This window comes from Lingula anatina, chromosome 7 (genome assembly GCF_051362555.1).
Source record: "Lingula anatina isolate TDL-2025a chromosome 7, LinAna3.0, whole genome shotgun sequence".
Taxonomy (NCBI): domain Eukaryota; kingdom Metazoa; phylum Brachiopoda; class Lingulata; order Lingulida; family Lingulidae; genus Lingula; species Lingula anatina.
Window position 1 is genome coordinate 19,830,606 of NC_141773.1, and position 27,632 is coordinate 19,858,237.

At 38.5% G+C, this 27,632-nt stretch overlaps 1 protein-coding gene across 5 annotated transcripts; it reads right to left on the reverse strand.

Annotated features, from left to right (window-relative positions):
• Positions 1–32: 32 nt before the first annotated feature.
• Positions 33–26,606, reverse strand: LOC106161630 (uncharacterized). Of its 5 annotated transcripts, none has more exons than XM_087017822.1 (6): positions 26,461–26,606; positions 21,390–21,483; positions 4,236–4,412; positions 3,745–3,917; positions 2,927–3,191; positions 33–2,599 (listed from the first exon to the last, which is right to left on the reverse strand). In XM_087017822.1, the coding sequence occupies exons 3-6, from the start codon at positions 4,379–4,381 to the stop codon at positions 1,531–1,533; spliced, it is 1,653 nt and encodes a 550-aa protein (XP_086873948.1). In that variant the 5' UTR covers positions 4,382–4,412; positions 21,390–21,483; positions 26,461–26,606; the 3' UTR covers positions 33–1,530. The 5 variants fall into 5 exon arrangements, with proteins under 5 accessions (XP_086873948.1, XP_086873947.1, XP_086873950.1 ...); XM_087017821.1 differs by lacking the exon at positions 26,461–26,606 and adding an exon at positions 21,830–21,987; XM_087017824.1 differs by lacking the exons at positions 21,390–21,483; positions 26,461–26,606 and adding an exon at positions 21,318–21,339.
• Positions 26,607–27,632: the final 1,026 nt, after the last annotated feature.

Sequence of the window (27,632 nt, forward strand, 5' to 3'; positions counted from 1 at the left end):
CCTTTACAAGAGGGATAAAAATTGAACCAAAGTACATTTTAGTTCACTGCAAATTGAGCTGTTTATTGCCATATAAGAATTCAAATTATTTATAAAGAATATTACACAGCATACATATATAATATTTACAATTTTTCATAATGGAACAGACCACAGTTTGATTGACTCATTAAAAAAGATAACAAAGCCATGATAAAATATCACTACTATTAGATCGGTGCCATCCTGGAGATACATTTTTGCTTTATACCAGTATATAAAATTCACATATACAATTCTGTGTATTGGTTAAGAAGAAAAAAATAATAGAATCATTGAAATGCATTAAGTTTTTACTGGGATTATTATTTTTATTATTTTCAGGAATAACGGAGATCTCAATGTATACCCGATTTTATCTTTATAGAGATCAATACCTATGCGGCCTTGTCTTTCCGCGTTACTTTTACTGATGGAACTAAAACAGTTTCCTTATAAACTGCTCCTTGTTAGCACCTAAAACGGAAGGGGAAATAGACACCGTCTTTATTAAGACAGCCTGACCATTTTAGGGCAGCACATTTTCATTTGTGTGTATATATATATATATATATGACTCATGATGGCGCCCCGTCTCCTGGAAGACGACTAACACTGCACCACAATCACTGTCACAACTAACGCAATCTCAATATTTAACACTTAAACCTAATAAATGCATCAACTAAAACAAGTCTGTACAAGATGATAACCGCCTTCACAGTCACTTCACTTCCTTAACAGAAATGCAGATAGTTCATAACTATAATATTCAATATAATACCAGTAGACTACTTACGTCATCAAATCATTACCAAACACTTCAATTTCGCCGCAGTTTAATTACAGTACAATCTTGTCTTTGACTTATATAATATAAAGAGAGCAGGAATCCTTTTTTAAGTCGCTATCAACAAGAAAACAAAGAACAATGAAATATTTACAGTGCGGTGTCTCACTTTTCTACTGTTCTGGAATGTTAACAAAAAACTCTTATTATTTACATCCTGGTTGTAAAACAACACGTGGTCCCGGAAAATACTCCGTGTGCTGGCAAGGTTTGAAGACAAACCACACAGTGAACTGAGTGAAGTGTTACTGTTAGCACGTCTCTCTACGCGCCTTGCTAACTAACCGATATGATTTTTTTTCTGGGGGATGGGAAAATAAAAATTAAATAGAGGCAATGCCTACACGTAGAAACATTTCACTGTTATGTATGCATAACCCTAAAAAAAGATTTAAAAAGTTGGCGTTTTGAGTTTCGATTAAAGTTCTAATGCCCTCTTCATATGTGAGTATTGAAAAAAATCAAAACATGAGGCAAATGTGGAAAACGGATAGTCTATTTTCAGTGAGATGATAACCATCGCACTCGCATTCATTTACGCTGTGATTGTCTTAAACAGAAACCATTTGATGTGAAACATGTTTAACTACAAAGGTAGGTAGGCCCTTGCTTCTAAACTTTGAATTAACCACCTACTTCTTAGGTTTCTCGAGCTTAAAGAGTTATAAACATGTCCACGTCATGTCAGCCTTTTGTGAACAGTTGTCTTGGGCTGCGCGTGAGTACCCACACTGCTGAAGAGACACCGGAGTTGCACGAGGCAGAGCAAGCACTGTCTGATTCTGGAAGGTCGATGAAAAGACGTCCAAATTAGGCTGGGTCATATAGTTACGAGAAGCTTGTACATCGCAGTCTCCATACGTTCGTTGGTCCTGCACACAATTCGGCGAGACGTAACCGTTGGTAGTTTGGCGGTGGTTTTTACCACAGTGAGACTGAGCAAAGTTTCCCTGAGAAGACGCAGTTGATAAATGCAGATTGTCCATTGCATTAGAGAAGACGCATTGCGGTTGCGGAGATTGGGTTATATCTCCCAATAACTGCGTGTTGTTCGGGGAAGGGACTATTCCTGCCAGGGGACTTCTCCGCATGTTTTGAGTGTGGACTTCCATCGACCCGTAGAATCTGTGCGGTGAAGCGTGAGGGCTGTTTGCTGCGTTCGGGAAAACAGAATGCGGTGGCGGGGACAACATATTTGTGGAAGACACTTGTGGAGACGTCTGCGCGTTGCGGTGCGGAGATCTTTGGAACCTGCAGCTTGTCGCAACATCCTCGACTTTTATGTCAAGAGGCTGCTCGGGTATTTGGCACGTGAGTGGATGCCTCGCGCGATTAAGAGTCTCGGGGTCGACGGCAAACCGAGATGAGCTTTGAGCATATGCAGTTTTGAGATCTGGCAAAGCCTGAAGAGACGCTGACGCCGAAGAGCGAGGAGACGCCATTTGTCGACACTGTTCTTGAACTGCCTCATAATAACTCGGAGGGTCCCGTTCCGGAGCGCGGGCAGGCGACGCGGTCAAGGAAGACGTCTGATTGGTCAGAGATTGTGGAGTTCCGGTTTTTGATTGGTCAGCGACTGGATTTCCTTCGTTCCCAAGGCAGCATGAATAAATGAATGAGATTGCTTCCGGATCTGCTTTCACTTTTGGTTTGAGGATAGTTTCAAAATTGAACTTGTAGGTATATCTTTTGCCGTGCACCTTGTTCATGATCAGCTTGTCGTAGTAGTACCTGGAATATGAAGGTCAATGCAATGTTAGTAAGACTTCACAAAGTGCACTTGTGACCAAATATCAACTTTAGTGTGGGAGACGCAGGTTTGTAGGATGTAAATGTCCTTTAGATTCTTTAGCAAATTAAAATTTTCAGATGTTTCATTCGTTATTTTGAATTGGAAATGCGTATTGTCATCCAATTGTTTTCACGTAATACACGGCCAGTAGCCAGCTTTTCTGCTTATAGAAGAGCACAGAGTGGCTTTACACTGAGAATTATTCTTTGGCCTAATCAAAATTATACTGGGTATCGATCTACTGCCAACCTTCTCTAGAATTTTACCTGAGTGCTCGACTAAGCTTGTCATAGTTCATGTTGGGTTTCTTCTTCCTTAACCCCCACCGCCTTGCCACCTCGTCCGGGTCGACCATTTTGAACTCTCCCTCGGAGCTGGTCCAAGCAATAAAGTGACGGTTCGAAGGATCTCCTAGCATCTCCAGTAAAAACTGCCATAGCTGTATTTGACCCGTCGTTTCTCCCTTTCTTCCACTGGCCTGAATGTCTGGAGGTGACGTCACAGCTTTGGATTCGCACGGAATCTTTTCATCTGAAATTATAATAATTACCACAGTGCTTATTTTCCTTGACACCTCCATTTTTATACATTTGTAGGGTATGGTTTAAGAATGAAATAAGAAGGAGATACGTAATTGACTGTGAAAATAAACAAGCATACGTTTATGCAGAATATGAAAACTGCGATACTTTTAGTAATATTGAAGGAAGATGAGGACACATGGTTAAACATTTATAAGCTGCGTTATTATTAACGGAAAACAAATGCAACGTTTGCAAGTTGTGTGACGGAGATGTTTCATTGAGCCCATTCATTCTGTTACGACCTCTTCGAATTTATAAATGTTAATGTTGGAGATTTAAATACAGCAAATTACTAATGATACGTAATTTAATTGATAAATGAATATTCATTAAAATAATTAGTTAGAATCAAAACTTGAGTCTACCTCGGTCTTTATTTTACGGAAATATCGCCACACTATTTCTATTTACCAAAAACAAACAGAATTTAAAAATAAAATAAGTGAATATATTTTTGATAGTTTTAAAAAACTGAAACGGACTAGACGGCGTTCTCTCACCTTTACTTTCCTCCTGTAGTTTCTCTTGGATGATTTGATCAATGTCGTCGATGTCGCTCAAGTCAGCCAGTGCGCAGTCTGTGGAGGGTCCCTGGGACAGGGGGCTGCCGACAGAAGATTCACCTGATAGATCGCATGAAGCCTGCGTTTCAAATATTCCTTCACGTGACGGACTGAAAATATAAGCATAAATGTATAATCTCGTATGTAAGCATTAGTGTATTTTCTTTAATGTTGAAAAAAGTTTAGGGTATGGAAACAAAAATATATATGGATACACAAAGAAATCAAAAATCAAGAAATGAAATATTAAATCTTTAAAAACACATTAAAGGAAGTATGCAAAAGAGAAAAAGAAAGAAAAGAAACGCAACTGAAAGTTTTAAATAAAGTTTTAAATAACTAACTTGATAGCCTGAAGTACTTTTTTACGGACGGGCGAAAATTATCAAATTATTTTTAAAAAAATAGATAACCTGCCAGCACCTTACCAGGTCTCTTCGCGGCGAGATGTGTCCGTGAGCTGGAGAAGAGTGTCAATGAAAAGATCGTGCTCGTCTGCTTGGGTCTCCATTGGAACTGCGCATGCGCTTGGCGAGAAGCCTCCTTTTATGAAGTACAGGTCGTAATCATACATATTTTGTCACCAGCGTTTTCTTTCAAAATATCTAAAATGAAATGGAGATAGTGTGTTAACACAGCGTTTGTAATTTAAACTGACATCTCAACAGACAGTTTCTGAGCGATATATCAAAAGCAACCTTTGTAATAAATAGGCCTATAAAATATTTTATATTTAATATAAATGTTAAATGCAAAATCAAAAATAATTACATCAGTTACGAAAGACTAGTGGAACCTCTGTCAATATTTCCCGTATTTTACTTCATAGTCCATGCAATAAACAAACTAGAAATCACCCAAACTAAAGTGAAATTACTATTTTATTCAACGTTCAAACATTAATACAAAAACTTGAGGCACTCAATCCCACCTCAGATAGCACCTTATAAACTAGCCCTAGCACATTCCTGGGCTTTGCCGCAGTCACCTGCGTCTCAAGCATACTGGCATCTTAAATGAATTCGTCATCACGCCCATAAACACCATACTATTTAAAGGTTCGGCAAATTGGGATTATTTTCGGTCCTTTACCAGTAGCGCAAATACACTTTTTGAGCCTCGATGTGTGTGGCATAACTAACATGGAATGGAAAATCTCTGGTTTTACCAGACAAAACCATTTTTGTCCTCGACACAAAAGCTCTTCATTTGAGGAGATAAAGTGTCCTAGTCAGGCGGAACTTTGAGGTGCGACCTACAGCAGCCTTAAAAACGTATACTGAGGTAATGCTTAATCAATAATAATAATAACTATACTAGGATAGCATTGAGAGCAAGTCAGTCAAATATTACGCCGTTTCTAAAACCTAAATATTTCAGTGATTAGGCTAACACATTCGAACGTAAGCAGATATGTGTCACGAGAATGATTTTTGTAAATTCAATTAATGAAAATCTAAACGCGGGTGGTCCTGATACTTGTATATGAAGCTGCACAGAAATATCGGTAAAGGAAATCAGTCAGTTGACTTATCCTTAAATGTCAGGAGAGTAATCTGCCGCCACTGACTTCATCGCAGATGTTGTAAATCCTTCTTATTATTACAATTAGGCAGCAAAAATAAAACCGCCTTTGATTTTGCACCATTGCAGGTCTAGCCGGAAGTGGCGGTGTTTCGTCAAAGGCCAATTTCACGTTTTCACTTTTATGTTACGCGTTTTTTATTTTTGCCGGTTGCTTTTTAAAGAGAAAAGAAATAAAAGAAAAAGGTAAAACGTTATCTACCGCAATCTTGGTAATCCATCTCAATTTATGAAGCTAGCATAATGTGATTATTACAGGACGTATCTGCCGAAATAATAAAAATGGCTAGTGGCACTTTTGAGGTTTGCTCCCTAATCATTGGCTTTTAAACGTTTTTCGGTCCTTTTGAAAAAACTATTACTGAAAACCCTGCTTTAGAGAAAAAAGATATTTTGTTTCACACTGGCTCAGTTACATGCCGCGCTTTGATCATGGTAGCTGAGGAAAAAACTGTAATTGCCAGATGTAAGTTGACGCTCTTCTTCTAAATAGGCACTATCAATTTTTTTAAGAATCAAAAAAACGAAACCTGTGAAATTATATACCTGAGACTTAGATGTGTATTTTTTTCCCTCTGTTGTAGTAGTCCGATTGGAGTATTGAAATAAACAAAAAATGTCCATTTCCGAAATCAATCATAATTTCCTTTTCTCAAGTCTCTACATTATCACGATAATATCAAATCTATAATTCAATTGTAAATTTCCTTCAATTTATAGAAATAACATTTGGGTGACACAGGGGCCCTTCAAGGCAAAATATTTTTTATGCAAGGCTGTATAATTTCCACCTCGCTTAAATGATATGAATATTGTGCCAATACGCAAGTCCTGTATTGATTTCAAACTTGACTGCTCAGTTGACAGCTTGACAGCAGAGAGATGTTTATTTGTGTACCCTACCGGTGTAAGTATGAATACCACGTGAGTCAGAGTTTAGACAGGGTCTTGTTCTCCATTGTCGGACACGGAATTCTTTGACCGCAGATTGTTCAAAGAGACACGGGCGCTGACTCCGTCCTGCATGGTGCAGCCGGTGCGTCTCAGCGGACGCTTGAGATAAGACGTAGCTTTCAGACGCCGTACGCTAGTTGCTCGTAGCATCTTTTTCGGACATGGCTTACCCACTCTTTAGTCCCAGCCCCCACCCCCCTCCCCCATGGCTTAGGTTTAACCTTGACATTAACAGCGCGTCACACCTGACATCGAGATGTGATGATCTTGTCTTGTAACTTGCACGTAACTTAATTTCTCCAGACAGATTTGTTATTAATATTGAAGTCTCCGTCGGACAGCGTTTTTGTCGCGTAACAGCCTCAAACTCTGCTGTATATGTTTTCACAAAATGGAATATTTCGGGGAAGAGAGTATACACATACATATGTATACACATACTACACATACATTATTTTTTCAACACAACTCTGTTTTTGAAAATGCTGTAAGACGAGAAGCATATAAAAAGTAAATATTTGGCACTAATGACCACACCAATACACGCATAACTACAACCTCCGACTTAAAAAATTTACAACGGTGTAGACACAAAAAAATACATTGATGACCACATTTTTTGGTAAGACCATATTACATAATCATCAATACCTATCGATAAAATCGCCAAATTGACATGAAATTATAATCACCAATAACAGACCCATGACAGCACTTCACATTACGTCACAGACCTACCTAACTGGAGAATTCTCCTGTCTGTGTTGTTCAAGACGTTTGGCGTAATAGTGTAGCACTGCCGATCACGCTTGCTATATATATTAACTCGGTCAATTTGAACATCACGTAAAATAGAGGGGAACCACAGGTATAAATATTTGCCAACAGTTTATCGATTGACTTTGTCCAGGAATAATATCGAATAGTTTAACCGCCCACCGGCTGATTGTGACCTGAATAGCGATCAAATTAGTTTACAAATAAACAGATATTTGAATGGGGGACAGATAGCGTACGCTATAGTAAGGGATTACGAGAGGGACCTTTTAGGCGTTCCGATAACTGCACGAAGGCGTTGGATAAGTGCTTTCTATAGGAAGCCGAATTATTAAGTATACATTGACATGATTATCAAATTACAAGAAAGATTCCTTTATCTTCAGAAGAGTGTTTGATTCACAAGGATGACTTATATTCCTGTTTCGCACTCACTAACTTTATTTGATTTTCATCAAAACCAAACACGCCAATGGGCTTCTGTGTGTTTTTCTTTGCCATCTACGGACTCATCCCAAAGTCGATTTACTCATTAGAAATTCTACACATACGCGCAAGTGCTTTGTAAACATTTTCAATGATCAGAAATAATTTGGGGGTCGATATTATATCTCATTTGAACAGTTATTTGTTTAATTTGAATTATCTGCACTTCATTTTGCGATGTTCCCGTCTTGAAGCGGGTTCAGTGCATGTATTACAAACTACCGACTACATAATGTAATCTTTATAGGCATGTTTTATAGACCCGTTTTACGTCACAGTTGTTTTTTTACAAATAAAATTTTACGCAGCGTTTAGCTAAAATCATAAAGACAAGATTCGATACATGAGACCAAATAAGAAACATTTTCTTGACAATTCTTTTTTTTTTTCTTTTCAATAACAAAGGATAAAAGTGAAAGCTTAAAACTGACGCTTTTTATTTGTCAAAATTGTAAGACTGGACTTGAAAACGACAGGAGGCGAAGGAGTGTCAGTTACGCTCTATACATGCAAAAAAAGTTAAACCTTGTATATAAAACAGATCGCTGGAAGAGGGGGGGCATTAATCTTCGGTGTTCTTTGATAAATGGTTGAAAAACAGGATGGAAACGGGAAAACTAAAATATCTCATCTGAGCAAAGACTCCATATTTCTTTCCACATGTTGTATAAGTGAACTAGCGCCAGTAAGCATGAACACAAAGGACTAAAAAAATTATTTCAGTGAAAAGTCGCATGGGGTGCCCCTTGTTTACACAAATACAGTTCTTACATGAAATTCAAGGCTGAAATCAGGGTCAAAAATTAATGATACAAAAATCTTCGTGGAGGAGCTACACCTTTATTTTTTCATACTGACCCAAAATTCAGGCCCAAAAACAAGGATTATAAATGAAATAATTACGCGGGCATAATCTCTGCACCGAATGCCCACGTCCCGCCGCACTTAACCTAGGACATGGGCCACTCAGTGTAGATATTATTATCCACCTTGCGGCCTACTGGAACAAACACAACGAAACGTAGGCCGCATTCACATCCATTTAGTTGATCCGCGGACTAGCAGATCCGTGTACGGCAGACCCACTTGAAAGTAATCCCGCGGGGTATCCATTCAGTGTCTATCAGGGAATTACGCGGCAAGCTTTCAAGTGGGTCGGTCATATTTGTTAGCTCTATTAGTCCGCGGACCAATTGGTTGTAAATGCACCCATAGCCTACAAGTCCCTTGTATGTTTCCTAACCTGTTGTGAAAAAAAAAAAAAAAAAAAAAAAAAAAAAAAAAAAAAAAAAAAAAAAACGGAGTTTCAGAGATGCTTGAAAAATCGCCACTTCGGTCAGCCTGCCTGCGCCGTTCCCAGTAACCTACAGAGGCAAACTGATAGCAGAAGTCAGTTTGCAGTAAACTTTAGAACTCTGGATGGGAAAAGGTGGGAATTAAAAAAGAAATTCTTCGCCAATGACGAATAGAAATAAAAAAGACACACCAGCCTGCTCAAGAGACTAAGAGACTACACAACGCGTACATAGTGAGTGGCACTGGCCGCCTGATTGGCTACTTGGTCAATAGTCAATAGGCCTCTTGTATTTTCAACAAGGCATGTATTATCATACCCATTATCATGTTGGTAATCCTAATCAACTGAGCTATTGTTTCTTTTCTTTTTTTCGTAAATAAAAACGGCCGGTCACTGCAAAAAAAAAATAATAATAATAAAAATAAATAAATAAATAAATAAATAAATAAATAAATAAATAAATAATAATAATAAAATAAAATAAAATAAAATAAAATAAAATAAAATAAAATAAAATAAAATAAAAACTTATTAAGGGACTGAGTTTAACTGAACTTCTTACACCGCAGCAAAATAAACTTATTTCTTTTTTGTTTTAAGTTAATATGAACTTGAGCATTATTAACCTGTAGTTAGATGGGTCCTAAAGTGCACCATTGTGGTTCGCATCGTGGGTTACATACAATCGGGGTATTTTTTCATTACACTGAGAGCAATAGTGTAATGGTATTAAAATGGTATCAGACAGTGAGAGGGAGAAGAAGGGGGCGGGAGCGGGTTAAAAAAAGGTAAGACCAATGTCAACATCATTTCAAGAGCAGTGTACTTGGCTTATTTTCAGGACGTTTCCCCTTGATTCTATTGTGTGTATTTACATAGCTATAACAAAAAATAATAAACAATAATAACGGCAAGTTCCCAGGGTAGCAGCCATTGTTCGCGATCAGCCTTCAAATACAGGTATGACACATACTACTATTATAGTAATCAAGGCTTATTTTCCGTGTTTTAAATGTGTTACTTATGCACAGTCGTCCGATTTCTTATCTGACAGTGAGTCACCCTACCTTACACCGATACACAAGAGTAGTCTTATGTCTCAGGTTTTTCCTTGGGTTGCAGATCTATTACACAAAATCTAAATGGTTTAAGGTGCTCAGATCGAAACGTAGAGGCGAACAAATGATGACACTAATTTGCTGTATTTGTTACCAGTTTTGTGTTTTGTACGATATATAACAAATTTAGTGTCGTTCTTTCTTTCTTCCCTCATTCTCTCTCTTATACTTTCTCATACTCTCTCATTCTCTCTCTCTCACACACACACACGCACACACACACACACACTTTCTCTCTCCTGTCTCTCTCTCGCTCCCTCCTCTCTCGCTCCCTCCTCTCTCTCTCTCGTTCTCTCTCTCTCTCTCTCTTACACACACACACACACACACACACACACACACACACACACACTTTCTTCACTTTCTTCTCTCTCTCTCTCTCTCTTGGTGACTCACTCCAAAACAGACAGACAGAGGGCCACCGTGAAAACCACAAAGGGTCAAGCGGATACAGAGCATTAAATGTAAACCATGACTCAGAACATAGTTTAAATATTCGTTAATATACATATTCCCCCTTTATCACCATCTATCAGGGACCAACACGTGGATTATCAACTGCAGTCAGGCGCACTATATCAAATATCTATTTGTAATGTGGCTTGTATAAGTCATTATACTTCTAAAATAGAGTAGATATCTATGCGTAATCGGTAAAACCCAAAGAAGGGGATCTCCCTGGGTTCTAAGCCATATCTTGAATTAGGAAGCGTTTCAAGTTAGTTTTAATTTAATGAAACGACAGAATTATCGTCAAAAGATAATGCATACATTTAACACTCGTTTAACGTGATAGGAGGTTCTCTTATCTGAAATATCAAAACATTTTGAACACCTGTGCAGGTGTAAGACAAACAAAAATCCCTCAGAGTGATAATCATTTTTTTAAAACTGCTTGCTATCTAATTTGATGACTGCCGTTTTCTTTCTCCAGAATGAGAGCTAGTACCTAAAAAATGTAGGCCCTGCTGAGCGCGAATTGGGACGTGTATATCTAATATAGGCGCACAACGTGAATAATTTACAGCAATAAATACATCGTCTGCATAACGAACAGCACACTTATCCGGTTAACTGTGTCGCGGGTAAATGAATGAAAACATATAGGGTTCAAGAATGCAGGAAGTGCAACAATAAATCGTCTACAAAAGGTCAGAGGTCGGCAGGGCACACGTGCATTTTAACCCAACCAATACGAGACATTGAAAATATTTAGCAAGTAATTTAACTGGCACAATAAATAAAATGTCAAAATACCGGTGTAAGTTATAATGGTATAGAACCAAAACAAAATGCTTTTGAAAATGCTCTTCGTTTCCACAATCACTGATTTATTGTTGCCGTTGTTATATTAGGAATCCCTATTGCCTGTGTTTGGTAATGGTGAAAATAATCAAAACCGTAATAAAACTGCTTGGGTCACAAAAGAAGAAGAATAAATCGGAATGTCATTGAAAGATGAACATATAAGAGTGAAAGAAAATTACCGAATACGGGAGTCACGTTTTGTCAGACTTGTTATTTTTTAGCGATGCGCAAGATGCAGCAGAACGCGTGGAATGTTGGCATTATACAGTGCCCAACAAACAAGTCAAACGACTTATTTACAAATCATATAACTTATCGTCGAGGATTGCGATCCCTCTTTGCTTTCTCATGCCATAAAAACCAAACAGAACAGTATTGTTCCCAGTGCACCGTTTGTACTCAGCGGTGACTCACGATTTAGGCTACTGACTGCCGATCTTCAGCCGGCAGGTGAGCGACCACATTACTGGGGGACTTCTGCTACAATTTCCACAACATGCCAAAAAATATATGCCCCCACTAATTTGAGATAATGTGAACCATACGAGAGCCCTGCAAAACCCCTGCTTTGTTGCTAATGCTCTTTTAACTTCTTCTTAGGCCTACATTTATTTATGTAAGATAAATGATTTCACGCTCCATTCAAAAAGCCACAGATTAACTTGACAAAATCCCCAACGGTATGGCTTTTTGAGTATGGACCTAAATGAAGAGTAATAGCTGAATAGATTTTACCGCAAAGGTATGAAAACAAATTCAACAGGTTCGCCCTGGCTAAGGCAGCGTTATAGTAACACCTGTACAACCTTGCTATGAGTTCATTCATAAAATCTCGTCATCGCTATGGACCTATCAGATCACGTTACGTGACAGACGTCATTCGATTAGAACTCCTCGTGCTCTCAGGTAATAGTAGTGTCCGATTTGAGGACAGCAGAGCCGACAGCAGCTAAGCGTTTGCGTGTATATCAGATATTTTGATAACATTCCCCTTAAAAATCATGTATGAGTCATGCCGAGAGGAACAATCAAAATTTTATATCTCTCATTTATATGTAATTCATACTATTTTTTTACCTATTTTATGAATGCCTTTTTATTATGCAAATAAACGTCACTTAATGAAGCATGTCATTGATTTTTGAAAGAATAAAATAAGAATGAAAGAATAAAATAAGTTCAATTAGTTAAAATTTAAAACATCTTTAACATATTTGTGACACAAATTTAATTGGAAAAGATTGTAAATAGTTAACAATGAATACAAATTAGGATCCAAGGATAACAATAATCAAAAATCGCATTCGCAAGCCAAAGTTATCTCCCTTATTTATCAATTTCATGATCATTCCGTCAATTTTTTAATTGATGATGTACAGATTCGGGAACGCCACAGACAGTGATAGCGAAAATGACAATGAGGAACGTCAATACAGACGTAAATTTACCTAACGTATGCAGTAGCGTGTCTAGTAAATCTACGTATGACTCATCCAAGTAATTCCTACAACTTGTGCATCTTTCTAGGGCAGCATTTTTTTCCTGATCTTCAGCCGCGATTTGGGCCAAACTACGCGTGTCAGATGATGTTAAATACTGTGAATGGATTTTTAACCACCTGTAATGCTTGCACGACAATTTGTAAAGGGCAACTTAGAGAGGGGGGTGTCTGGAAATAAGTGAACGCCCCGCTCGTGTGCTTAAGCACCCTATTTATCACAGTAATTGAATTGTTAAGAGTTATGGCGTTTTACTGGCATGGTAAATGTTAATTTAGAGCGCGTGTGCATTACGCGCGAAAGTTACATGCATCCACGCACATACGCATACGACAAAATATACAGATATGACCAAACGCCTATATCACTCTATTAGCGTTTAGTGTTTTTACAGTACAACATTTTGATACCCCCCTCACGCAACGTTAACTGTCGCAGTGTGCATTCATTTTAACACGCACGTATCAATTTACACGTACACGCACACACACGCAGAGTGGCAGATCAATGGATGCCTCAAGTTTGATCTCGTGCACATCTGTGTCAGCTCGAGTGACATGTTTTGGACATGCAATACATCAAATCCGGTATTCGTAATGCGGCATATGTTTGTTAAAAAGCCTCTTTCAACAGCGAAGGTTTTCACCACAAAATTCACAAAATATGCGGTTTGGGAACAGCTTGAAAGGATTTGATAAAGCGTAATGAAATGTATGTGCCCAATTGAAGTTAAAAGTACCCTGGGTATTATAATTACTGGTAATGATTAAATAATCATCAATTAATCTCTTCCAATTTTTCACTCAAATCAACTCTTTCTACGAATCACCCCCTTCCGCTTAATCTACCTGATAAATATTGGTTCCGGGTTCGACTATCTCGTCTCTCTCTCTCTGTGTTCTGTCCTCTATGGGTAATTGTCTCTCAACACTGTGCAGTGTAATTCAATGGCACTGCCATAATTGTTAATGCTGATTGTTCCAGTCAGGTAGAAATAACCACTGTCCCACTGCTGCTAACACTGTCACTGACACTGTGTATAGAACACTTAACATTCAAAATTGCAGTTCGCCGCAGATTCTGTAGCTGTTTCTGTGAGGCAAAAATGTTTTGTCCTGTCGCTGGCGCTGTCACCTCAATATTGCCTTTATATCTTTTTAAAATAGGAAAACCCCTTACGACTTCCCACGTCTCTGTGAAAAATTGTCTGCAAAACGAAAGAAGCAGATTAATCAATCCCTATTGCAGCCCTATTGCGGAAGAGGAGAACCAACACTCGTTTGTTTGATGTCAGGGGTACCTGAGCGCGTGCTGTCAAATCTGAGTGTCGCGACACCTCTTTCCTACTTATACGCACTGCAAACGATGACCTCATCGCTAGCGACTTCTACTCGTGCGTTTAACAGAAGCAGGCACCTAATCGTCAGACACGAGTGAGAAAACAGAGACAGGCTAATCTTAAAACATTGATGTCACCCCGTGTCGTCTCCATAGACCATACGAACCCCCAGACCTTACAATTTTAATAAATTGTGTTGTAGTTCAGCATTGTTCGCGTAATAAAGGCATTGAAATAATAAGGTCGATTTAGCGGTATTGTTGGTAATGCGTTAAGTCTAAGTACCACTTCATCGCCGCACCGACCTCCGACCCCCTGAAAACCGCGATACATTTTTTGGTGAATTTTAGTCGCATTAAGAAATTTGATCTTACATCGATTTATGAAATCGTACAAAAGCAACGGCATGTGTAATTGTTTAATAAGAAGTCGTCTAGTATTTCGTGGCGACGGCGAGATCATTTTCAGGTACAGAATGGCGGGGGCTGGTTAAGATGGGTGGGACTGGTGGTCGGTTACAAGATGGTGCGACCGAGAAGTGGTACTATTTAGTGCAAGTATTCTTTATTCTGTAATTACACCCTATTTGCCAACACCCATTTCTCTCTCTCTCTCTCTCTCTCTCTCTCTCTCTCTCTCTCTCTACACACACACACACACACGTACTAACACGCACACACACACACACACAGAGAGAGAGAGAGAGAGAGAGAGAGAGAGAGAGAGAGAGAGAGAGAATCATTGGTAGCACATACATACACTCTGCAACACTCTGGGAAATACAGTACACACCTAAGTACGAGGGCCCACCCTAACATAAAGCAAATCACACCGACATCAAAACAGCGTGTTAGTGTCAATTTGTCAACCGTCTGTGTGTTTGTGTGTGGCATATCCCCCGGGCACTACAAAGGTTAATGAAGTTGTCTTACACAAAACGGACAATTAGCGTCCCCTTTAACACTCTTTCACCATCGTCACCTAGGGGTCCTAGGCGGGTCATATCACTTGTAGAAAACTAATATATGGATAGTCATATTTCCGTTTCACAACAAAGCGAAGATAAAAGGCGGCGTGCCAAAGACATGGGTGATACAGGTGACAATTTTAAAGACAATCCTGACCCCCACTGTTCTCGACAGAACGCCGGCGTTTCAGACTAAAACGGTTGCCCGCCAGAAGAGTGTTGACACACGGCGCTAATCTGACATCAAAGTGAGAAGTGTCCCCCTGATAGTGCCGCCAGTGGCGCTGGAGTACAAGGTGAGTCATCCTCGTAGTAACATTGTTAACACGGACGATTTAAGAAGTAAAACTGTGCCGTTTCACTCTGTAATTTTTCAACTATCTGTAACTGCTGTGACAAGATAGGCGGCTTTTAGCAATGCACGTATCTCCGTTATGTATATACAGCATTCAACGTGCAGCTAGAGGACGGTGGCTGTTTGATATTGAACAATAAACATAATTTTTTAATAATTTGATAATACTACGGTGTGAAATATCACCGGCACCACAGCGTTATGTATGACTTTTCACTACCCACTAGGGGTGAGTGTTGTCGTCTGCGTCTGGTAGTGAGAGATCTAGACTTGCTGTGTGTGTGTGTGTGTGTGTGTGTGTTTTGGGGGGGGGGGGGGGTGAAGACGGAAATACATAAAGGCGTCTTCTCCATGAAGCGCGTTTTCATTTCTCTAGCGTGTATCAAATCTAGGAACCGTGTTGGGCTGTCACTGTGCAGATAAGAATTCCAATCTGTATGTCCTATACACATGGGCCCTATACCTTGCACGTCATGTATAACGAGGCGTCACCCCCCCCCCCCCCCCCCTAATTTGAATCAGTGCATGAGTCACACTGGCAGTGCCTGGACTGTCTCAAGGAAGAGCTTGCAAAGTTGAAGAGTAACCACACATAAAATCGTAAAATTAGCCTGACGAATTGAGTAAATTTGTTACGCTTGGGCCAAACACACAATGCGCACTTAGCTGTTGCATCACTTTTTCTTCGTTTTAGATATATCATGGTCCATAGGAGGCGCACGTGGATTTATCTTCGGATCTTCAGATGTATGCGTCACTTAGTTTTTATATAAAAATCTTCAAGCAAAACCCGAAAGTTATAATGCATACACATACACGTAAAGAAACGCGGTGGTATTTAAGGGCGCATTAACACGCAAACACATAGATCCCATGATGGCATGCACAAACACATGTAAGTTCTGTCACACGCTATTTATGAAGTTCAGAAAAACACCCCGTTAGCATAATATCTTACAGAATTATTTCTTGCAACTTCTATACACGGGAACTTTTAGGACGCGATAAGCTTTAGAGCTTTATATCATTTAAAAAAATTTCCAGCAAAAATCCAACACTTCCACTTAACCACCAAGGCATGCCATGTCCAATACTGTTTATGGTATTACGATATAAAAATTTAGAGCCACTTTTGTAATGGAGATAAGACTGGTGAAAATGGGTATGTAGGTCCTAAGTTCTTTTTTAAGTTTTTTTTTTTTTTTGATAAGTATGCTAAATAAAGGTCTGTATGCCTTAACAAACGAACGTGAAATGGTCAAAACGATAAATAACATCACAGTGCCTTGTCATTTCACTTGTATCTCTTCGCTGTTAAAATATTCACCTTAACGACAAAATAATTGACCGTCAAATCTACCGTGCACCTGCTCACACCCGGCGGCTACAGCTTTTGTTGTGGTTGACGTTGGGACTAAATAGAGATGCATATCAACCGGCATCGGTGTAGTAGGTGACCGCGGAACACCTCTACACGCTGTCTCACTTTGCTTCTGATATCTAACATTTCGGTTATTTTTGTCAAGTCATACGTGATGACAAGGTCAGGGAATAACGAGGAAGTCAAATGTCTGGTATAAATGTAATATTCTATGGCTTGTTACAGCGTGTCCCCGTAATGGGCTTTTGTCGACTTCCGTACTGACATGTAGATTGAACTGAGAGAGAGAGAGAGAGAGAGAGAGAGTAATGAGATTTTAAATATGCATTTAGACTTTTATAAACCTTTATAACTAGCCGTGTAAACTTTCTGATGCACCAGAGAATTATAAAGATTCACTTCAACTTGTACTCATCAAATTGTGTCAGCTGTGACAATACGTCACAATCTAAATCAATTAGGATACGCTGTCTAATCAATTCGGTCTTACTCAAATCTATCTTTCGTTCATTAAATCCTTTCATTTTTTGACCTGTTGATACATTAATACATTATCAAGCTACGACACGCCAGTAATTTGTTTTTGCAATTTACAAGTCCTCAAGTACATCCGTAAGGTATTATGGAATTCAATGCTGCAATAACAAATTGTCACAAAGCTTTTCTGTCCATGCCCTAAAATCCTCTTAGTGTTTTATACTAAATATCGTCTAACCAACGATCAGGTTGCACTGCAATAGACGCACTTATATACTAGGTGAAGAAAGGGACCAATGAAAAGTGGGGCTAATTTGCAAATATCGGTGTAACCGAACTTAAATCAACAAAACCTGAATACGCGTGAAATATATTTTTACTGTAGTTTGTGGTTTTAGACGTAACCTCAGCCGTACGTGTCTTTCTTTAACCTGATTTCGTCCAATGCGCTTAGTCTTAATCATTAAGGATAATGTAATTTTACCAACAGGTCTATTACTTTTTCGGTACAAGAACTTAAGTTGTCAAAAGATATTCGGCCATACGCTCGTCGCGGCGAAAAAAAAAGCGTAAATGGGTAAAAACAGGCATCAGCTTGAAAATCACAACAACTAAAAAAGCAAGGCCACCGCTTGAACCCCGCGACAGGCCGTCAGAGTTGAAGTTTTTAATTGCCCGCATGTTGAGGACACGTGGCAGAACCGCTGTTGAACAGCTGTTGTCGCGCGTTAGCCTTGAGATTTGGCTGTGCGGGGGAGTTCGACGCGCGTTAGCCTTGATCGGCAACAGCTGTGTGTGGGAGTCACAAATTACCCGGAAACACAATAACATAACTCACAACCGACATCTGTGGTCTAGAATGATATTTCTTGTTCTTGTTTAGTCTGGCTGCACTAACGTCTAGCAGCAGTGCACTTTGAGAGATGGGACAACTGATACACTCTGGTAACATTACGCACAGTTGGTTCATTGTGCTAGGTCGATGAACGACGCCTCCGCCTTCCAGCTTAAGATTTGGTTCAGTTTCATCTCCTGTTCTTTAACGTTAGTAAGGTTAACTAAACTTATATTATTGCGTTGCCCTTCAGTCAGTTCCTTCGAGGGTGTTGCATATCTAGCTTGCTAAATGACTAAATTTCTGACTGACTTTTCGAAAGTAGATAGTGAAAACATTAATTACTAGTAGTTAGCCAGCTAATTTTTTAAATACCTTAGTCATTATTTGCTAACTGACAAGTCAACTAAATAACCTAACTAACAAAGCAACTCACAGGAAAAATAGGCTTAATGAGCCCAAGTACACAAATTGGAATATTTAATCCCCCGCACAACCAAATTTTTTTTTTTTTGCAAATCATATGGGCGAAAAAAAAAAAAAAAAACACGAGAGGATCTACAGTGCCAGTAACGGCAAAAGTCATTGCCTCATAGCATAAACGCACACACACACACACACACACACGCACACACACACACAGCGTTTTCATGCGTTTTAACAGAATCTGTTACACCAACTTATTTATGAGTAATGTTTACATTATATGCAGCAGACGGTGCTAAGTGGACAGTTCCTGACAAATTGCGCCGACTGAGTCACCGGGTCTAGATCACATATCACAATAAACACCTGTAGATGGCAAGAAATGTGAAGCATCCTTACAACGCCAACCACAATCTCCATGAATCACTTCATTCAATAAAAAGTCGTTTTTGTACAGGTATCAAACTGTGAACCATCTTTAAGAGATTTAGCGAATTTGACATAAACCATTTGTGAAAGGATGATAATGTTTGTATGACTTGTATATATATGTAAATCCATCAAAATGTGAAACACGCGTGACTCATACGTTACATGAATCATTTTTTCATAACATAATAGTTTGCATATCGAATGCACGGACGTAACAGAATCTTACTCATTTTAAACTGATGACAAAAAGTAAAAAGAACGCATAAGAAGGAAAAAACAGGAAAACGATCTAATCGTCGAGTTAACGATAACTAAATTTAGACAATACATTTTGACGTTTGATTGTGTCACAAAAAAAAAAAAAAAAAAAAAATCGACACTGTGATGAAAGACTACATGGCAACGTCCGTGTCTTGTTCAATGTGAAAGAACTACTTAAAAGAGCAAAAGATTGCGACATAATTTATGTCCTTCTTTTCTGGGTACAATTATCAATTTTTATCTGTGACCTATGTTGTACATACATACGTTGCATAAGTGAATTGAGTATGGTATATATTAGACCTCTTTATCGTTAGCGCTTCAGATTAATTCTTTAGTTCACCACCAACTCAATATGCAAACTATACTCTCCTTTTTTTTTTACAAATGCACTGCTCTTTTCTTCTTCCCCGTTTTTTTTCGGTCTTGATGTCTTTGAAGTTAATACGAATCTCTGGTATGCTCATTCCTTACAGATGTAAAGACGGGAACAAGACACAGTGGTCAAAGATCGACAAAACATAAATATGTTTATGCTCTCAGCCAAATCAGAAAAAAATTGCCATGGCAACAACCCACGGCAATAATGTCAACCATAGTGGTCAAATGTTCTACTTTTGATACATTTAACCGAAATGATTCGGATGAAGTGAACTGGGAAATTAAGTTGCCTCCATTACCGAGCGAGTTGTCAAAGTGGAGGGGTTGCGTAGGTGTCCGCGCCAGAAATATACGCTCACGCATTACAAACGGTGAAATAAACAGCGTTTTTAGTTACACAAAGTCTGCAGTTTCTACACCTGATACATAAAAAAGGCCACGATTAAAAGTACAGGTGACAAGACAAAGATAGAATTAAAACGATTCTCTGTACACCCTTAAATGAGTGACGATATATTTTATATTATCCTGTAGAAAAATAAAATTGACATCTTTATAGCTACAGTTTGCAAAAAAATCAGTGAGAGAGAGAGAGAGAGAGAGAGAGAGAGAGAGAGAGAGAGGTGGCAGAAAGTTAGCTGTGTTGAAATATGCAAAATACATAGTTCCATTAATTACCCGAGAGCTATGCATTTGATGTATCCTAGCAAAAATTCTAAAAATTCTAAATAAATGGTGCCAATAATGCCACAATCTACTCAAGGGGTTCTAACTCCTTAATCTACTATACAAAATACGTGTTTTACAGTAAGATTTTTGCCAACTCACAAGAGACTTTTGACTTACAAAGGAAGCAAGAGGTTCTTTTGAAGTTTTTACCCTCTAGTTGAATAAATATTATAATTTATAGATGAGAGAGTTAGAGAGCCCTCTCTTTCTTCTAGGAATTCATGCAATGCAAAAGATGACGTCACCAAAACACTGGCAAATGTCAGTCGACATATCAGGCGGTGGCAGATGTAGAATTCTACAAAAATTGGCAGTGAGACTTGATTTTGGTCGCGATAACTGACCCCGCGTTCAAAAATTGTTCGTGGTTAATAAAACAATCAAAGTAAGACTGAAAAAAATCAGCATCGATGCTATCAAACATCGTCATCAGTCTCAAGTGGCGCAATGTCCCCAGTTGACCAGTGATAAGACATTTGGAACGCCATTCCAGATTCCCTAAGATGGGGGGAAACATGGTGGAAGCAAGATGACTCATCAACCCTCACAAAAATTAGCCAGCGAACAACGGCTCTCTTTTCTTCACCCACGCGTTGCTTCTCGCCAGAAACATGGAGATTGACACTAATGACAACCTATTGTGGGTGTGATGTGTGAAACAGAAGCTGAGAGAGAGAGAGAGAGAGAGAGAGAGAGAATGCTACAGAAACCTAACTGTTTTCAAAAATACGACTGATATACCATACGACTGATGTACCATACGGCTGATATACCATACCATGCAAAATGCGTCTGCAAAAGCATCCGCGCAACAATACTCACGCAAAAAACATGAATGCATGCTTTCATTCTCTCTTTTGCAATAATCAGAATCGTACTATTTTGCTCACAAAAGTATTCATACCGTCGGTTCTTTTGATAATCAATCCATCCTTTCAACAATTTCTCAGAGCTGCCTCCGTGCATGTTGACTTACCACGTGCGTGCTGACCGTGCTATTCACATGTAAATGCGTTAGTGTCGCGTGCATACGGGAACTTGGTAGTGCTTAAGCGCGTGCCTGTGGTTCTCTGAAATGAAACAGACAAAAAAGTTTTGACACCAAAAACTTTTCATAGTTAATTGCCGTGCATACTTAACAAAGTACCCATTTCCTTAACTGTTATATCACCCTGACTCCTAGGAAAAAGGTATAAAGTCACTGTGCTTCATATTTCCAATCAGGTATAACGCAAACTGTTCATAAAAACGGTCAACGATGTTCCATCTCTTGTTGTGCGCAATAACTTAAAGATGCATTTTCAAAACCTAACGATGAATCCAAGACTTATATGAAACTCTGCAGTGTGCATGGCAGTTATCAAAATAAACAAGGGAAATCACTGCCAAAACTTTACACAAAACTTTGCTGCTTACTCCAGTTAATTCACCGCCGTCCCTCTCGAAGCGATGGTTGCTTCACATTTTGCACGCTCTCTTCGATACATCTTTCATTTAAAGTGGCCAAAGCATTTTTTCTTAAATCAAAGGACTATCAGAGTTCCCCAGACCGACAACGTGCGGAAGCGCTCCGTTCAGTCGGAAGTGCACATGGTGCCGAACCGGGCCCGCAGACTCCTGAGCACGTGCCAGAACATGGTGGAACAAGGGGTGCTCTACGCATGCGCGTTTCAAAAAAGCAACTTGAAAGATGCGGACCAGACTCAGGATTGGAAACGCGCTTCAAGTTGTTTGGCCGGGGGCGACGGAAGTCGAGTGGGTGACTCATTATTGTTTTTGTTTTCGTTTAAGCGGTTAGGTAATGCGTTAGTAGATCGGCTAAGATTTCAAGCGGGGGAATTCCTACCCTCCCGCGCAGCCCCTACCACTGAGTTTTTATTGATATGAAAGACAGTTGCAACTTGTCACGCAGGAGTTTTTTCCCCTTTAATTAGCACCAAAAGTTGTTTCCATTTTTTTCCACTGGTGACAAATTAGTTAGACTGTATTGCACAACAATTACTTATACTGCAACCGAGAACCAGACAAATTTTTTTGAGTGGGCAGAATCGGTATTATTTAAGAAAAATGAGATTTTGAAAATTTTGTTTAAGACCATGGGGTATTGCCTAGACAACAACGGCATACCTAAGAGATTTATAGGGAAAGGCAGATAGAAGCAATCAAGGAATTCGAGACCCCAGCAAATTTTGACTGGGTCTTTTAACCCTGGCGTTGGACAGCATAGACGTCCATTCATGATCCCTTTGATGTCAGTGCCCCCTGGCAGCGAGGTGCCTGTAGGCAGAACACATGCCTGCTTTGCATTATTCAGAACGTTGAGTATTATAAAAAGGATTTCCTAAACAAAATGACATCGACCTTTTTTTATGGTCATATTTAAATTGCGGCCGTTTTTTTTGGTCGCGGTGATTATCAATAATTAATAGGCTATGTGATAAAATCAAACAGGTCCATCAATGTTGACAAATGAAAAATAAACGACGGATTTTCAGGTATGTGTATGTCATTATCTAGTTTATACATATGCGCTTTCAACTTCAAAAAAAAAAAAAAAAAATAGAAAGAGATGTAAATTGCTTGCTTGATTTAACAAGGAGGTAGAAATCCGTAAAAAAAAAAGGGTGGCAGTAGGAGTACTGCAAGCTCTTGTATATACTACAGAAAGGCAGGCGAAGGCAAAAGCCAGAGCGGGTACGTTTACCGGAGCCTCGTCACCTTGAGGTCAAAACCGCAAGAACGAAATGAATTATCGTCAACAAGTGGAAGCTTCTGGCTTCCGGAAAGTGAATTCCTCTCTCTTTCTCTATAATATATGGCCATGGTGCTAGAAATAGGAGATTTAAAACATTTAGGCAGTCATACACTGTCGGAGAAATAAATTTCGATTTAAAACTGATTTAAGATTTAAAACTGTACCAAAGTTCGCCCACACGTTAATGACCTGTCAAACGATGTGGAAACCCCAACTCACTTTGTTAAACGCGTATCGGGTGTTAAATGATTTTGCAGTGCTTACAGAGAGTGCTAATTTATATTCTGGCGGAGATATATCCTTTATCCTATGGGAAACTGCAAATATAAATGAAACGAGTTCTTTGATGCATACACGCACATCTTTAAGAGGGAACGCCCCCTACCCCGCCCGAATTTTTTTTCTGAGATTTGTTTGTTTTTTTTTATAAAATTCATTGATGAACAGCATGTGTGGTTTTTGGTGTCCTTATTCGCTAGGGTCTTCCGATGCTTACTTATTTTGAATGCTATGGATATTAGATAAATTCTTACAAACTATATGACTGTTATTGTGATATCTGATGCACGTGTCGTAAACAAGAAGATGTGGTAGGAAGGGCAGACATCGGCGGTTTCCGGCAGTGGTCGTCTGTTTTCGTGGTTTTAAGGCAACAGACCGTGAGAAACATACACCGAATTTCTTTTTTTTGTAAAAGTCATGTGTAAAAGAAGTATGATTCATTTTCTTAATAGACAGATATCAGTTTCGATCTAAAAAAAAAAATTACCTGCGACAGACTATCTCTCGACATTAATTGTTTAAGTAGTGGTAATGTATCGTAAACAATGATCATTTCCGGGACTTAAAATAAAAAGCGAAACGGAAAAAAAATCGTATTTCATATGTCTTCAAACCTTTCACCCACGTTTTCTTGCTATAATGTAGACAATAAATAGAATTCAATAGATACTATAAAGGATACAGATGTTATATATAATAAAATAAAATCACTGCCACATTAAATTGCTTTTTGCTTCGTAACCAGATAATTTTAAATATGTCATTTTAAAGGAAAATTTAAAAAAAAATCCTCTCTTCAGAGTTGCTTTCATTGAATATACATGTTTATATTATTGATTTAGACACTGTGATGCATTTCCATCAGTTTGGCGCCATGACCGTTGACAAATGTATGATCAAAGCTGTATCGCATCGTGCTATTTTTACCGGTACCTGTACGTGCTGAATTGTATTTTTGCATTGACAGAAACTGAAACTAGACCACTGTCTGTCTGCCTGTCAGCTTGTCTGTCTGTTCGTCTACCTGTCTGCTTTTAGTGATGTCAATTTTTCTCTATTTCTGTTTCTAATCAAATTCCAAAAATAATAATATGGCTTATTCTTGCTCGTTCTTATTACAGGTTACCGATGGTATCAATGTCGTCGTCTGATTGGTAAATATTTTATACATACCGGCAAATTGTTTTTGTTATCGTTATTTATTTGTTTCTTTCTTGTAATTGGTTCCCATGATTTTTCAATGTTACGCTTAGCTTACGACACCACCTACGCACATCGTACACTACTAAAATGACTCGTGCCTTCAATGAGTTTACTTTTTAATGACCAAAGATGAATAAAGATGTGATTTCCGGGACATCTCGCGCATAACAGATTTTGATTACAGCTTTGTTTACGGGTCTCGTTTGAATGAGTAGTCTGGTTAAGTGTGATATTTACCTCGTTGGCGGTTTTTGTTTTTACAAACCATCGCCTTTTTTATATGAATTGTGCAAAAAGACTACGTAGAAAGAGAAATACATGCAGGGCACTTTAAAGTATAATTGTCAAACTTATTTGTTTCAATGAGAGAGAGAGAGAGAGAGAGAGAGAGATTAAGAACAAAAATTACGAAAAATAAAACTACATGCAGTTTACCTACTTTTCAGCCGCCATGATATAATGAACCTAATAATTTTGGGAAATATGCTGTACATTGTATCAGTTGCAAAATGGCTTCTGCCAGAAACCGGGCACAATTAAATAGTGCAACGTGAAGATTAAAAATTGGATCCCGTTTCTGAGTCTTTAATGTCACCTCTTTTTCTCATGAAGTCCTGTTGTAAGCCTACTTCTGTAATTGTATCCTGCAATACGGCTCCTGTATATTACTGTGCGTTCCGGGTTGCATGATCTTTTCCAAATGCTGTCTTTTTTGTAGTATTTTACTGAAAATGCTCATCGTTAAAACTAAAAATGACCTCCTCGTGAATAATTATTGGCACAAATATTTCGATTGATATCGAACTAATGTAAAACAAGGGTACATTTACCAGATCGGAGCTAATTTCTTTTCGATTCTTAATCAATGTATGTCTATATCTGTGCGACCATTCGCTGTTAAGAAAAACAAAGACAAAGAGACCACAAGTAGATATCTTTTTCAGGCTGCCATGAGACCCTGATAAAAAAGGATAGTCCGTATTCGTGCAATGTGATCACGAAGATGAACTCTTCATGAGCCTTACTGTACATACTGTGTATATGTTTTGGGTTCAATGCAGTTTATAGTTTGCTCTGTGCCTTGTGCAGTTTATTAAAGAAATGCTGGCACGATTTCATATCTACATTATGGCAAAAAATATAATCTCAAAGACGTTTTATAAGATTGAGAGAGGTCACGGAAGACTGCACGGTTTTACACGTACTAGTAGATATAAATTATAATATACATGTACCACTTGCAAAAAGCTATTTATGTCCGGTTTTATTAATATAACTGTGTCTCAACATGTGTCATAACTTGCATATGGGTCAGATTTTAAAACTTTAATTGAGAGCTGTAATTTTTTCTGACCTAAAACAACTGAATAGCGAAACCTGGAGTTATTATATAGTATCATATTATATGTTATACGTCCAGCTTACATCCTTGCTGTCTCCCGGGCTAGGCCATGATTTCTGCACTTTCAGTATGTTTGGGATTTCTTCAGTAGCATAATACCATGTCTCATTCACACGAACAATTTTAATATTTCCTCATTAAAATTCACCAGACGACAAGTTTCAGTTCCCCTAGAGACATTTACAGAATATTGACGCAACCCAAGCAATGTCAAGGAAGCAAGCCACTGGTCCTATATTTGGCGGAAGCATCATTAGAAGGTATCAACTTCATTAGACGGATAAAATGAAAATTAAATATATTTCGTGGGTTAAAAAATACGAATGAATAATATATTATGTACATGTAGTTACATTTGCTTTTTCCTGTGACCTTCTTGAAAAAATGTGACATACGAGTACTTACGTGAACTAGACTCTTCTTTCCAGAAAATACCAGGATGTGCAGATTGTAAGACCGCTTCGTCCCGTGTATGATTTGGGATAGTGGACAATTTAAACCAGGTCCTTTTTTTATTGAGTCTTATTAATATGTCCGTGTGCATTCGGCAAGTTTCGGCTGTAACCGATTTGAAAACCAGTGATGACGTCATTCCCATTATCAGACACGTGACAACCTTTCTGAAATGTGGCACGTTCAGTTGAAGCGATAATGACCGTTTTTCGGGAAATGAGAACAAGACGCTTTTGATATCCGTTAAATTATTTTTAAGAGAACAAAACCAATACTTGGAGTTAGAAACAGGAATTCTGAACCTCGAATGTAGGTGGCCTTAGGTGATGAGAAAATAGTAGATTTGATAGGCCAATGAAGAGACAGGTAGGCCTATACATGTAAGGCCACAACGAAAGAGAAGAAAATCAATATCTATATCTATATCGATCTGTCTTTAAAGCAATTAATATAAAAATATAAAATACCTCCAATGTAGACATAGGTGAACGTCAATCACCCTAACAGTGTGAGTTGCTTTAATCCCAGAAGATTCTGTTGTTTGGAAAACACTAGAATGAATTCAAATAACGATCTTTAAATTATAACTTGTGAGAAATAAACGACCTGTTTTTACTTATGGCAACTACAGGGTCAGCCACAGAGGGGAAATCGACGTATGCCTCGGCATCATTTTGGTAAAAACTGTTTTGAGTTGTTTTTGATAATATTTGTCCAGCAGGATATTGGCGGGGTAAACCACAGTTGGTGTGGTTCATTACTCACAAATAGAGGCTGTTCAGAAAGCCATGTTTGGCAAGTTCACAGTTGATCTAATATTTGGGGTTAATGACAGCTGTCTGATCTGATTTTGTAATCATTATTGGAAGAAAAATTGACGTTCATTGTTCTATTGGTCTTTTTGCCTTTTAAATGGATTCAATATATACACAAAATAAAATGATTAAAAACCTTTATTTTTTAAGAGAAATGAAAAAAATCCTGTTAAGCAGTTAAAAACGAAACGAAAAAAACTTTAAGTACCAGTCACCCGTGCATTTATACCCACTACTCAGAGGGTTTTTCTGTATTTCTTGCCAAATACACATCATCAAACGTACATGCAAGGATCGCTTTCACAGACA

Bases quoted from the DNA above. Each gene is read 5' to 3' on its own strand.
- LOC106161630 (XM_087017822.1), bottom strand. From the start codon at position 4,381: ATGTATGATTACGACCTGTACTTCATAAAAGGAGGCTTCTCGCCAAGC. The intron at 3,918-4,235 runs GTAAGGTGCTGG...TTATATTTTCAG, and splicing joins TCTCGCCGCGAAGAGACCTG to TCCGTCACGTGAAGGAATAT. The intron at 3,192-3,744 runs GTGAGAGAACGC...TTATAATTTCAG, and splicing joins ACTACAGGAGGAAAGTAAAG to ATGAAAAGATTCCGTGCGAA.